The 14,350-nt window shown below is 36.8% G+C and overlaps 1 protein-coding gene across 4 annotated transcripts; it reads left to right on the top strand.

The window, feature by feature from the left end:
* The first annotated feature begins 1,077 nt into the window (after positions 1 to 1,077).
* wasf3b (WASP family member 3b) lies at positions 1,078 to 13,319 on the top strand. Of its 4 annotated transcripts, none has more exons than XM_079602066.1 (10): positions 1,120 to 1,224; positions 1,910 to 2,102; positions 5,687 to 5,852; positions 8,261 to 8,395; positions 8,718 to 8,871; positions 10,167 to 10,284; positions 10,521 to 10,702; positions 10,778 to 11,032; positions 11,492 to 11,802; positions 12,750 to 13,319. In XM_079602066.1, the coding sequence occupies exons 3-10, from the start codon at positions 5,720 to 5,722 to the stop codon at positions 12,905 to 12,907; spliced, it is 1,446 nt and encodes a 481-aa protein (XP_079458192.1). In that variant the 5' UTR covers positions 1,120 to 1,224; positions 1,910 to 2,102; positions 5,687 to 5,719; the 3' UTR covers positions 12,908 to 13,319. The 4 variants fall into 4 exon arrangements, with proteins under 4 accessions (XP_079458191.1, XP_079458193.1, XP_079458192.1 ...); XM_079602068.1 differs by having other exon boundaries at positions 1,130 to 1,188; XM_079602065.1 differs by lacking the exon at positions 1,910 to 2,102 and having other exon boundaries at positions 1,078 to 1,224.
* The last annotated feature ends 1,031 nt before the right edge of the window (positions 13,320 to 14,350 follow it).

The following is a 14,350-nucleotide window of genomic DNA, read 5'->3' as shown; positions in this document are numbered from 1 at the left end:
GAGGTCAGCAACTTCCATTTTGCTGTCACACTGTCACGGCTGTTATGCGTGAAAGATCGGCCTTAGAACTTAATGACAAAAGTGTGTGGACAGCAGATTGAACATGCATTGTACTGTATTGTAATGAAATATTTTACATGAAACAAATATCCTGACAATAAAAGTGGAAGCATTTAAAAAAAAAATGAAAGAAGTGTAAAAGCTGTTGTGTGAGTGTTTGTGTACATTTCCAGTGGCAATAAAACACAGGCAATGCTTTCATTTTTGCTTCTTTTAATGTTGAGCATTTTAGTTAGGAATTATGGCTGGGTTATTTTTTTATTTATAATCTATTTTAAAAACGTACATCTAATGCCTGCGTTTTGGCTTCCTGCCTATTGGTATTTTATATTACTAAGTTTTTAACAGAGGGCTATTATATTGCGGTGTTAAACTGTTTATAACAATGATTACATAAGAATCTAGACTTAGGTCATTAAAATTAGCTCATGGCTCAGATCGCTTGATGTAATTGCCACATTCCCATGACTTCATTCATAGGAGTCTCACTTTTTTTGTTTATCTATTTTGGCACGTCCCACTTTCGATGTCTAGTTCGTGCATAACATTTTTGTCTATTTAATTGAATTGAATTGATGTTTAATTCGTTATTTTAATTGCTGGCAAATTATTTTAACTATTTTTTAAATAACCAGTAACCCCCGCTGAATGACTGCTTAAATTATACCTGTTAGGTTTATTTAATGTGTATTAGCCTATTATTATTATTTAATGTTTATTATGTGGTCAATATTTGCTGTTTCATGTCCTGGCTATTTTATACCCTATTTGTGGATAGTGCCAGTTCCAAACGTTTGTTAAAATGCTATTCAGTCTTCAATTTTAGCTGTTCCTTTGTAATAAGTAGCCTAAGTTTTATGAAGCATTTTTCTGTGGCGTGTAAAGCTCGCCCAATATCCCCAGATAAAGCCCGCCTTCAATGACCGGGGATTTCTGTCAATCATCCTCAGCCTCGCATGTGATAGGCTGAGTGTGACAAATGGTGGCGCGTTAAATTCTTATTCTAAAATGCTGATTGGTGCGAAGAACCCAACATGCCCCGCCCCAAGCGGATTGTTTGGAATGGTCAGATGGATGGACCCGATGGAGACACAGGATGGCAACCCGAACCGCTGAAAGCCTGGACATGTGAGCGAATATAATTTCCCTCAAAATTCACTTTTGGTAAGCATCAAACATTTACTTATCTTCGCTAATGTAGTTATTTTGTCATATTGCACTTCTTATCTTTACTGTTTATCGAGCTTTATGTAATAAGTGGAACATGAGGTTTTGGATTCTTTAGTGTTGAGTTAATTTTGATTCTTCTTTATTTACTTTTAACTAATAGCGGGAATATGTTCTATAATTATTGTTGTTTTATATTTAGTGTTTATTCTGCTGCATTAATAATAATAATAATGAGGTAGCGATGTTGTTATAATAACAATAACAAGCGTTGCGTGCCGTAGGCTACACTAGATTAGGTCCTCCTAAGAAAAATAAATAAAAAAGTTGACATTTTCAATCAGATCAACCTAATCACTGTAAAGACTGAAAGTGCTCTGTTAGTCAACTCTTATCAAAGAATATAATATACATAACAGAAATTCGCAACTTTCAAGTGTTTAGTTATTAACAAAACCGGAAACTTAATTCATTTAACGCGAAAGTGTAAAAAAATTGAATAATAATAGCTTCTGATGCTTTTTGAGATAAACCCAAGCGTTATGCACGGGTTTGCAGAAATCTGACAGAGCCTTCATCATGTGTGACGTGATCCGTACTGAAATATTAATGTAGTCTTACGCGCAGAGATGCGCTTTACTTCAGTTATGAATAGCTAATGCATTGCCGTCCTGTCGTTTAGGGAGTGGATTCGTGTCTCCCTCATAGTTCGGACAGGATGTGGCCTCCTGTGGTCACGGGATGGGTCTGATGGACTTCAAAGCCTGTCAGCAGCACTAATGGGGCTGTAAACAGCTGTGATGCACACTATTCATTTTCTATCCGTGCTTGTTGTTCCAGCATCCCAAAGTGTGCATTGCATTATTTGAAAGAAGGTATCTTGGATTTTGTCTGTCTGAAGTGCTCTATATGTGTGTGGTTTTTGGAGCAGGCACAGACTTATGGAAATAGAAGGCCGCTGAAAGGAGAGAGAGAGAGAGAGAGAGAGAGAGAGAGGGGCAGGAGTGCATCTTTTATTTGAAGAAGACTGAGAGGGTGGGCTGGCGGGGGTAACGGGGTTGGGGGAGGGAACGGAACATGCATGGGAGAGCTCCTCTGTTGCCGTGTGAACGGAGGGCTATTGTCCCGGGAACCTTTCAGAGTGGCTTCCCTGAGGTCCCCTGCCACTCTCCCTCCCCCATCATCTCTCTCTCTCTCTCTCTCTCTCTCTCTCTCTCTCTCTCTCTCTCTCTCTCTCTCTCTTACTTTTTCACTCATTCACTCTTTGCCCGTCCTTTCTCTCTGGATCTGTTCTTCCCAACTGAAACAGTTTCCTGTATAACTATCTCACAAACTGCTTTTCATGCCACTCAGACTCACATTCTGGTCTCTTTGTCTCCTGTGCCTCTGGCCCCCCTCCCAGCTCAGTCTTAATTCAATGCCCTATGTAATTAGTGTGGGTTGTGTCCATACTGCCGTGCGCTGCAGAATTACAATGCCGTAGAGAGATAGTGCGCTTACTCAATGAACACATTACAACACATGTACCTTATTAGACGACTACAACAACAGCTGTGTCTGAGTGCATGTGTGAGGCGTGATAGCATATTTGGAGTGAAGTTCGTGTCTCTTTAAGTCAAAGCGTGGGGGCTGTTTGTTTATTTTTCACTTTTAAAGGGAAAGTGAACATGTTTGGAAGGCAATGTGTAAGACCAATAGACTTTGTGGCCACTTGTACACAGTTACTACACACTACAGCTTATGAATGTAATACACAGTCATTGTTCAGGTTCAGTTTCTGAGTGTGTTATATGCAGGTCCACATGAAATAAAACTTTAAATAAGATTTAAATTCACGTCATTCACAACATTGGACATTTATTATTATTATTTTTTTAGCTGCCTTCTCCGTTTTACCATACAAATCCATTTGACGGAATTCCACAGATTTGACCATATACTGTATAATAATTTTGTCATACTTGATGTTGAGTTGACATTATGTTTTGGATAGTTTGTTAACGCTTTTAGCTTTTACCATTTATAAATCCAAGTAGTTTTTCCAGATTTTACCGTAAATCAATTTTAAGGAATTCTGTCATTCGCAATGTTGTATTTACATTTAATAAATGTTTTTGCAGTTTAAAAATGTGTTCATGCGTTTATCTGCCTTTCAGCTACATTTAATACAAATGCAGTTTATTGGCTATTTATGACAGAATTCTGCAAAATGTACGAATATGGGTCTGATGGACATCGTATAGCCTATGTATATATATATATTTATACATTTTGCAGAATTCGGTCATTCATAATGTTGCATGTATATTTATTTAATGTTTTGGCAAATTTAATAATACTTTTAGCTCCCTTTCAGCTCCATTTAATATATTTCACAAAATATAAATCTATATATTATAGAATTCCGCATATTTTCCTACAAAATCAGTGTAGAAAAGGCAAAAAAAGTCAATGGATTCGATCTGGGCCTGGTTTCAGGGAGTAGTCACAAGTTGTATTCATAGTTGTGTTTATTTTGTACAATCGGGATACGGGAGGAAGTTAGCGGTTACATAGCGGTTATTTAAGTGTTGTGATTGTGTGTGTGAGTGAAACTTTCTTCACACCCCAAATGCATCATTGTTCTGGCTGTTTGGGACGACAGGAAGTCAGAGATGTGACACAGAGAGGAACAGGAAATGGAGAGCTGGGTGTGGAGCTGGAAAACAGGAAGCAGGGAAGCAGATAAAATGACCTCTGAGATGCTGTCCCACCATCCCTTTTGTTCTTGTCCCTAATCTTTGACTTTCAACCCCCCTTAGCCAATCACACAGCAGATGGCCTCGCAGATGGCCAATCAATGTGGGGGTTATTCTTCCAGAAATGGGAGCATTTTGTCAATGCGTTCAGTTGAAACGGATGAAATGGCTCAGTTAGGCTACTTATGTGAAGCGAGGAGAAACTTTGCACGTGAAAATGCAACAAAAAATATTGTGTCATACATAGACATAAAATAGTAAACTATCTTTAGTGTTGTGCATAAAAAAATATGAAATCATATAAGTTTTCTGTTTTGCATGCCAAGCAATATTTTGCATCAGTCAAACCATATAGTATATAGACTGTATTTAACACGAATAACTAGATAAAATATAATATTTACATTTTTTTGCTAACTTTATATTCAGTAAGTCAAACATTATATTTTTTATTATGGTTCTGTTTTTGCAATAAAAAAACTATATATATATATTATTATTATTATTTTATTTTATTTTTACATATTTTGTATGATGTAAAGATGTCCAGTGCAGAGACAATATGGGAAAAAATAACAAATAATATGAATAAATAATAAATACATCTATAGGGAAGCAATTAAACTCAAACTATAAATATTATATATTTATGTTTTTGAAAGAAGTCTATAATGCTCACCATTGCTGCATTTGTTTGATTAAGAATACAGTAAAAACAATAATATTGTTAAAAAAACATATATATATATATTATTACATACGTTATTGCTTTCTATTTTAATGTTTTAAAATGTAATTTATTCCTGTGATGGCAAAGCTTAATTTTCAGCATCATTACCCACATGATCCTTCAGAAATCATTCTAATATGCTGATTTGGTGCTCAAGAAACATTTATGTTATTATTATCAATATTGGAAACTGTGATTATTATTTCGTCCAGGATTCTTCAAAAGAACCCCATTTATTTTAAACAAATCTTTTGTAACATTATAAATGTATTTACTGTCGCTTTTGATCAATTGAATGTGTCCTTGCTGGAAAAAAAGTTAGAATTCCTTTAAAACAAATAATATCAAAATAATATTTTTTTAATATAGATTGTGTAAAATGTAAGGGTATAGAAATAATATTGACGTGTTTCCTGATTTTCACACATCAACACACAAACCACGAGGTAATATACCTTGAAGACGAATGATTAGAAGTGAGAATGTCACTGTTTCCTTGGGAAACAAATGATCAGTTTGCATCTCTTGTCTTTTGATCTACAGCTGGGCCGCTCGGATGATGAACAGGATTACTTTGACTGTAGGCCTGTCTTCTTTTCTTAATGCTTTGTAATCCTGCCGTACTAGGCCGCTTGTGGAGGGAGTTATAGTCTGTGTTTCTGTTTGTGCCGGGATGGATTGAGCTTCATTTGTGGTGAACGTCAGGAGTGTGATTTCAGAGTCAGAGGTCAGTGTAGGTTTTGATAGTGTAAGAGGGTTAACCAAAATCTGAGTAACTCGGTTCCCTTTTCTTGATCTCCAACTGTCCCAGTTTCATTTGAACATTCACTCTCTCTCAATGTGTGGGTGTCTGTTATATAATTTGAGCTTCATCCAAATACAGTTGAAAACTGAGTAAACATGATAGATGGACCTTGCCTGCACGCTTCAGCTGTAGTTTGTGCACATGTGTGTGATTTTTAAAGCCAGTGTTTGTGTTTTGTCTGGGCAGGTAGAGCGCGCTGCGGCTGTGTAAGGTTCAGTCATGCCGCTGGTGAAGAGAAACATTGAGCCCAGGCACCTGTGCCGCGGGGTGTTACCGGAGGGCATCGGCAGCGAGCTGGAGTGTGTGATGAACAACACGCTCTCTGCCATCATACGTCAACTCAGCAGTCTCAGTAAGTTACCTTGCTCCTTTCTTTCTTTAACACACACGTTTAACTGGCTAATTAGGGATTTAGCTTCAGCTTCTTTTGTTGTTGAATTAAGCTAATTAGAATTAAGGACCAGGGGCGTTGCCATCATTTCAGAAGTGAGGGGGACAGAAATGTCAAATGTGTAATACCAAATTTGTTCTGACCTTTGACAGGTTTTATTTTTTCTTATCTCTTGCTTTTAATTAGCTAAGAAATAAAATACACACTGTAAAAAAAAGTTGCTGCCTTCAATTTTTAAGTACAAGTTAAGAACGAGTTGAATCTTGTATAACTTAGAAAATTGATTTTTGATGAGTTAAAGCAAAGTAAAAACCTATGTTGTCATAATTTATTGATTATATAATGTTTTACAGTGTTGGTGAATAATAACCAATACTTTGATTCTATATATTTTTTCCTATATTTTCCTAATACAATTTTATGATTGGTTTATGCACTATAAACACTTTTGCATTGTCATCATTGATTTTTTACAATGTAATAAATAAATAAAAAGATTTTGTAGCACAGAATAAGGCAGAACATATATTTTATAGTTTGATCAATTGTATGTGTCCTTGCTGAATACAATTATTAATAAAAAAATTCTTACTGACCCTCTTTTTGAACTGTTATATATTTTAGAAGAGCATAAAGATGCCATTTAATGTCTTTATGAAACATTTTATGAACCTATTTTTCAGATTTAGCAACATTTGGGGGCAATTCTCAGTTATTTTTCTCAGCTAGGTGGTATCTGGGCCCCCTTGACCATTTCTGGGTCACTGTCGCGATCGCATTATTGGGGGTGTTCCCTATCTTTTCAGGGCCCCTGGAATCGTTAACTGTCCCAAACCCCAGTTATGTTTTGAGTTGGGCCAGTATATACCGTAACTAACAATAAAGACACTAGCCTCAAAACCACATGACAACACCCCGGTAACCACCCACCAAAATAACGACGAGTTTCGCACTCACATTTTTTACTTGCTTTTACTATACATGTCATTACATTACTCTAAAAGTTCAATATCTTATTCGTTTTAGACATTTGGTTTGCATTTCCATTCTATGTGGTCTATAATTTAGTGGTCCAGTGGTATCTTCAGCTTACGATGCCAGAGAGAAGCTTCTTAATAATAATTCCTCTTGACTCACGGGACTCTCAGACTGTATTACGTAAGACTATTATCTTGAAAACATGTCCTCTGAATTCGGCAAGTCTCTCTGCATATCCAGCTACTGATTTGCCCATCCATCCATCCTCTGTTCTTTTTTTCTGTCCACCTGTTCCATAACTGCCCAGCTGACCCCTGAAATCCCCTCAAGTGTCTTTACCGTGCCTCTGCTAGTGTTGTTCAGTGGATGCCTGTAGAAGGAGACGGCCTTTCAGCAGCAGCTGTGTGGATTAAATATAAATGACAGCCCACTGGACTTGAAGGGAAAGCTTTAGACGATGTGTGCGTGCCGTGTGACAAAAATAGTATGTGCATGTCTGGAAACATGCTTTTCATGTGTTGGTGGGTGTAGTACTGTAGTAGGGAGTGTAAGTGTGTGATCTGTGCGGTATATATAATGTGTGTGTGCACTGGGTCATAGGCCAGGATTTTGTAAGGAACAGACACTCTTCCTTCCTGTAAATATTTTCCTGTGTGCTTTTGTTTAACACGGCAGTTATTAATAGCCTTAGTTGATGTGTTAAAAATTAAGTGTATTCTTTGGTTTTCTTTTTTAAAAAATTCTCCACTTTGTTTTATCGAAAAGCTGCAGAATGTAATTTTTTTGTCCTTAATGTTCTGTATTCGCTGTGTTATGCATGTGAAAATTCATATTTTAAATACAGAAAAATCATAATTTATTAATTATATATATATATAATATATATTGTTTTATATATATATATATAGGCATATATATTTAATATATTATAATAATATTATGATTAGTTATTAAAATTATGAGCACATACATTTTTTTTTAAAATGCCTTAAACTTATTACCATGATTCATTTTTGTTTCAATGTATAGGTTATTTTGTCTCGAACCTAGACTAAAATATGATAAAACATTATAAATATATTAATTGTTAATTTTTTTCAAACTGATCATATCAAAATATATTGTGTGGAAATTATTTATATAATTCTTTTCACTAATTGCAACTTGTGATGTAATTTAAACCACAGCAAACTATTTTGCCCCTAATAAAGTTTTGTTGAAAGATAGTGTACTGTACTTGTTTACCAAGTAGACAAAAGTGTCAGTGAAGAGTTTGATATATGAAATATGAAATATATTCATATTCATATTATATAATATATATTCTCTTTTTATCTTTATCTGTTTTCCTCACAAATGAAACTTCTTCTTGTTCTCCTCTTATCTCAAAGGTAAACATGCAGAAGACATATTCGGAGAGCTCTTCAACGAGGCAAACCTGTTCTATTTGCGGGCGAACTCTCTGCAGGATCGGATTGACCGTCTTGCCGTCAAGGTCACCCAGCTGGACTCCACAGTCGAGGAAGGTGAGTCTGCTTCTGGGTATTCCCTCAATACACGGCGGCCATTGGCATCTCAATTTGTCCTAAAACAAATCTCTGAGGTTACATGGCTCCAGTGTAAGATCAATACCACTGTATTCCTCTAAACCGAAAATCAACTAAATAAATAATGCAAAAAAAAATTGCGCACCCCACATCTCTTTTACCCAGACTAAAGCCTGTCCTCACATCTCTTTTTTTCAATTAAAAGATCAATACTGGAGTTTACTTTACACACTCTGGAGTGCAGGTGTAATCAATCTCTCTCTCTCTCTTTCTCTCTCTTTCTCTCCTTCACCCTGTGCAGTGTCTCTTCAGGACATAAACATGAGGAAGGCTTTTAAAAGCTCTACCGTACAAGACCAGAAGGTGGTGTCCAAGAGCAGCGTACCGATCCCGGTGATCGAGATGTACAATCTGAGTGATAAACCACCTCCTCTTAATATTCTCTCACCCTACAGGTATGTGTCTATGAAATTATATGAAATATACTTTATTGTCCCCAGTAGGGAAATTTGGAACCTCAATTTATATACATATATAACTGCTTTAATTTTTTTATTCAAATATAGTATTAAAATCAATAAAAGCAGTCAAGCATGAGCTTCATGGTCCTCAAGATGTTTTAAAATCAAGTGAATCAAACTATTAATAGCATCACCTGTACCTCTGCCTTGTCGATAAGCAAACTGAAATGGATCTATGCATGTTTGGGTCAGAGTTTGAGGACCAAATGTCCCCACAAGGATAGCAAAAACTGAAATCACAGTCCCAGTGAGGAAAACTTAATAAACATATACTAAATACTAAAAAAAGTAAACTCTGGTCATACTTTGTTTTGTAAATAATGCCTGTCTTTGATGTTCATTCATTTTGTCTTATAAATCTATTGATGCATTGATATAATTTTTTTATTTTCATTTAATTTCATTGATACTTGTTAACAATGACATTGATTGGTCTGACATTGAATGTTAACAATTTTAACCATTTTTATTTGATTAATTTATTTTTGAATTATTTTTAATATTAATACTAATATTACTAATAATAATACTTTTATAATATATTTGATCATTCATTTACTGTACCTAAAACCTGTATTTGCATAAAATGTATACATTGTTATTTTACTGCCTCGACAAATTCGAAAAATACCATTAAAAATGGTCAGAAAATACCATTCAATATACTAGCAATAAATAATACATTAATTATTTCTCAAAACATTAATACGTATTAAAAGTGGTACTTATAAAACAATGTGACCAAAGTTAAATGAAGACGATGAATGTATCTTTTAATCTGTCTTCAGAAGTCTGATTAAGGAATATAGAGCAGTCATGAATACTTAAAGCTGGCAGATGTAGTTCATGTGAACGCTAGCTCTCAAGGTGGAGAATATGGGCCACTCATGAATACTTAATCAGATCTAATGCAGAATGTTTCAAGGGACAGTGGCTGCGCTCTTTTTCTGTCCGTTCGGCTGAATGCGGTTAACAAAGTTTTCGGCATTTTTACATAAATGATTAATGGCCAATTAATAGCACTTTTGGAAAAGCAGCCAGTCAGAAAAAAATGCATCAAGATGCTTTTAAAATCCTTTTCCTTTCTGAAGAGGTCCATAAAAGCAATCTAGCAACTGGTGGGAATGGTTACATGAATGTATTCAGAGCCAAATTTACCACTCTCATTGTTTTATTGAGAGAAAACCAAAATCATGAAAATGAAATGTTTTTCATTCATGTTGCCGTAGAGATGACGATAAAGAAGGACTGAAGTTCTACACTGACCCATCCTACTTCTTCGACCTGTGGAAGGAGAAGATGCTACAGGACACAGAAGACAAGAGGAAAGAGAAGAGACGACAGAAGGTTAGACACCCTTTTCTTCCTCTCTCTTGAGTTTTTGTCCCACCTTAAATGAAATGGTAGTGTACAGTGAAATATCAGTTGTCAAACTTCCCACTCCACATAAATGTATATTAAACATCAAATATGTTCTGACTTGCTGTGTGCGTATCCCATTAGGCAGAATTTAGCTGGAAACCTATAGTGTTTGTTCATGCTGATATGTGATAATTAAACATCTCTTTGTCTTTTAATACTAGGAGCAGAGACGGTGTGTGGACGGCACGCTGCAGAGGGAGGTAAAAAAGGTGCGAAAAGCTCGAAACCGCAGGCAGGAATGGAACATGATGGCATTCGATAAGGAACTGAGACCTGACCATCGACATTCCCACACTGTGCACAGAGGAGGCTCCTCGGAGGGCATCATGTCCCCAGAGCACAGGTAACATGGGCTACATGCACTTAAGTGCACATATATAAACTCAGTTTGATCTAATCTCATTCATAATTCATGCAGGTCTCATGGAGATCATGCAGATCACGGTTATCTCTCCATGGCCAACCACGCTGGCCATGCCCACACTTACTCTGGGCCTCCGCCCAGCATGGCGGCCCTGTCAGCTCATACCCAAATGACCATGGACCAGGATTACCGGGGTGGGCCTATGGCATACCGCTCTGGCACACTGGGTCGTCCGCACCAGGCTCCGCCCCCTCCACCAGCATCGAACACTATAAATGGCTCTATGAACCTTCCACCTGTCGACTACAGGTTTGTCATTTATATTTGGATTAATCAATTAGTTATTAACGAACTTGAAAAATGTATTCTAAAAGAAAGTTCTGTAATATCTGTAAGATTTTTATTGTCCAGATTACATTCATACTACACACACTCATACTGAATAGAAAGTTATTTTTTAGCGTTCGTGGAGTAATTACGTATTCAAAATAAGTACCTACTCAAGAGAGTATGCGATTTCGGAACACAGATATGTTAGGAAAGGAATCTTTCTGCAAGGAGATCGGTAGATTTGGTCGACCTTGACGTCAGAAAGTTTGGAAACCCCTGGTCTATATTGTAAATGCCACAGTGGGTATTTACAAATACTACCACCTAATGATTAACAAATTTGTGACATTTTTACTTTTGAATTTATATACATCAATTTATGTTGAATGAGGTGAAAACGCATGATTTAGTTTTCTTTCCCTCTTCCTCTCTTGACAGTGTGGATTACATGAATTCTGGGCCGCCGCCTCCACCGCCTGCTGTTATCCCATCAGCACAAACTGCTTTTGCTATGCCACCCATGGGACAGGTCCCGCCTCCAGGACATCTAGGACCAATGGGAGCAGTCGCTGGTTATGGCTCACCCATTCCACCTACCTCTGTACCAATGGCTGCCCCTCCTCCACCTTTAGCCCCACCCCCTCCAGCCAGTGCAGCCCAATCCATCACTCCCAAACGGCCCTCTGTGCCTAATGAGACCCAACCCACCAACGATGCCCGCAGCGACCTGCTCGCAGCTATAAGAATGGGTATGAAGTGTTTTTAGGTTCTGAATATAAGCATTTTACACTTATTACACATAAACATCTTGTTTTTAGATTTTTATAATCTTTACCGTTATAAAACTCACCAAGGCTGCATTTATTTAATCAAAAATACAGTAATATTGTCAAATATTATTAGAATTTAAAATAACAGTTTTCTATTTTAATGTTTTAAAATGTCATTTATTCCTTTGGTGGCAAAGCTTAATTTTCAGCATCATTACACCAGTCTTCGGTGTCACATAATCCTTCATAAATCAGTCTAATATACTGATTTGCTGCTCAAGTGACATTTATGCTGCTTAATATTTTTATGGTAATTGTGCTAATTTTTTCAGGATTAGTTGATTAATAGAGGTAGAAAGAACAGAATTTAATTAAAAAATAATATTTTGTAATATTATTAATGTCTTTACTGTGACTTTTGATTCTTTTATTGCGTCCTCCTTACTGAGTGAAAGTATTAATTTCTTTTCCTTTTTTTTAAATATCGTACTGACCCCAACTGACTGAACTTGTTAACAAAAAATGAATGTAAATAGTTTTTTATATAAATGGAAGCAGTTCATAATACATCATATCATGAACAGGTTGAACAGTCAAAGCATGAATCAAACGCCTTGCAATTTCTGTTTTCCACGCATCCTTTTCTTATTTTATCCCGGCGTGTGGGCAGAAACAAACCTTATTGAATAGTGATATTGCTCCCTGCAACATTAACTTCTCCGTCTCGCCTACACTGGACTACAGTATCTCACAGGAGATGGATCATGTGAGCTCCACTGACTTCACTTCTTCGCTCATTTGCAGAAAGTTAAACTTCTGTAAAGTTGCCGGACACACCCACATCGCATCACAAACTCTTGTTTATCTCTCATTGAAAATGAATGAGTCGAGTTGCTGATGTTTGTGTGTTTTTGTTTGTACTGCAGGTATCCAGCTGAAAAAAGTCCAAGAGCAGCAGGAACAGCAGGCAAAACGAGAACCGGTGGGCAATGATGTCGCCACGATCTTGTCTCGCCGCATCGCTGTGGAATACAGTGACTCTGAGGACGAGTCTGAGCTGGAGGACAATGATTGGTCTGACTAAAACGACACTAATGCACAAAATTCACAGACACTTGGTTATTTACCTGCGAATAATAACATTGCATTTCCCATACACAAAATTATCTTGTACTGTATGCATTTTAATAAAGGCGTGATAGGCCGTCTGTATTATGGAATAATAAGATAGTCAGTCTTTTCCCTGAATTGCCACGTATGATGCTTTTTTTCCATTTTTTCTAATGCTTTTTAATGCAACACTTGTTAATACATGATATGGATTTACTGTATGTAGTAAATAGTAACTGGAACTAAAGAAAAAAAAAAGCATGTTGAGGTCATCAAAAACAGACTTTTCTGCATGAAAGTTTCAATGTATGTTGAGAAACATTGAGGTCAGTAATTATATTTGTGTGAACTGGCCTGAGGTGTTCGATTAAACTACCTGAAATGTGTTTTTTTAGTAATGTCTGGTGTCTTCGTGCATGTGTCGGCAGTTTCGCGACAATAGAAATCTGGCGAATCACGTTAAATCGCTCTCCGTTCCTGCGCCTCAGTGCCTTTGTCATGGAAACAGGACAGTTTTGATTCCGAGCCTCATGTCTCTATGGAAACAGTACAGCTGAGACTGGGATCGCCATGGCAACAGTGGATTTGAGGCACCCGGCCAATTGATGCGCGAGTGTGAATAAACCCAGGCGAGGATATTTTTAATGCACAGCACATTCTTTTAATACAAAATTAACAAGATCTCTCAGTTCATTAAACTAACCAAAGCAATAAAAGTATACAACCAACACCTTGGAAAAATATACAACACATTAACACAATGTTTTACAATGTTAATTAGTGCATGTTGATTATAATTCTTATAATATTGTTTTGCAGATAAGTAATTTGTTGTGCCTTTTCTCATCAAAAAAATAAAGTGCATTTCACAGTTAAAACTACGCATACATGTACACAAGATGCGGAAACCGATGCACCCGACTGCTCCTCGGATTGTTCCAAGATTTCGATTCTAGTATCTAAATAAAGTACAGAACGAGTCTGAATCCTACTGTAAATGTAGAAAGTTTCCTCACAAGACACCAAACCAGAGGTGATTTCCTCTTCTATGCTCTTCAAATAAACCAGAACAGGAGACAGACTCCCATCCGAGCCCTTTTTCACCCTTCGCTTTGACATTTTCAAGCTTTTACATTGGATTACAAAGCACAATCATCTACAGTTGGATACAAGACTATTTAAATCATGGATTCAATAGGCAAACGTCCATCTGCATGTGGGAAATCCATCAGAGACCAGGCACAAAGCATGATAACATCATTTTACAAAGCTCTTCAAAAACAGACGGAGATATGATGTTTTAGTCGAAGAACTAACCCTCAAAAGCCACTGCGATAATCTCCCAGTCATGTGCATCGGGCATTAACCCTCTCAATCCGCTGTAGACAAGCATGCCGAGGCAACAGGAGACACTGGA

Source organism: Phoxinus phoxinus (assembly GCF_949152265.1).
Source record: "Phoxinus phoxinus genome assembly, chromosome: 24".
Lineage (NCBI taxonomy): Eukaryota > Metazoa > Chordata > Actinopteri > Cypriniformes > Leuciscidae > Phoxinus > Phoxinus phoxinus.
The sequence above is the reverse complement of the archived record's forward strand: the minus strand, read 5'-3'. Positions and strand labels throughout refer to the sequence as shown.

What these genes read in the sequence shown, in the direction of transcription:
- wasf3b (XM_079602065.1), top strand. Translation starts at nt 5,720, where the DNA reads ATGCCGCTGGTGAAGAGAAACATTGAGCCCAGGCACCTGTGCCGCGGG. An exon ending in ACGTCAACTCAGCAGTCTCA is followed by an intron (nt 5,853 to 8,260) that starts GTAAGTTACCTT and finishes CTTATCTCAAAG; the next exon opens with GTAAACATGCAGAAGACATA. An exon ending in GGACTCCACAGTCGAGGAAG is followed by an intron (nt 8,396 to 8,717) that starts GTGAGTCTGCTT and finishes CACCCTGTGCAG; the next exon opens with TGTCTCTTCAGGACATAAAC.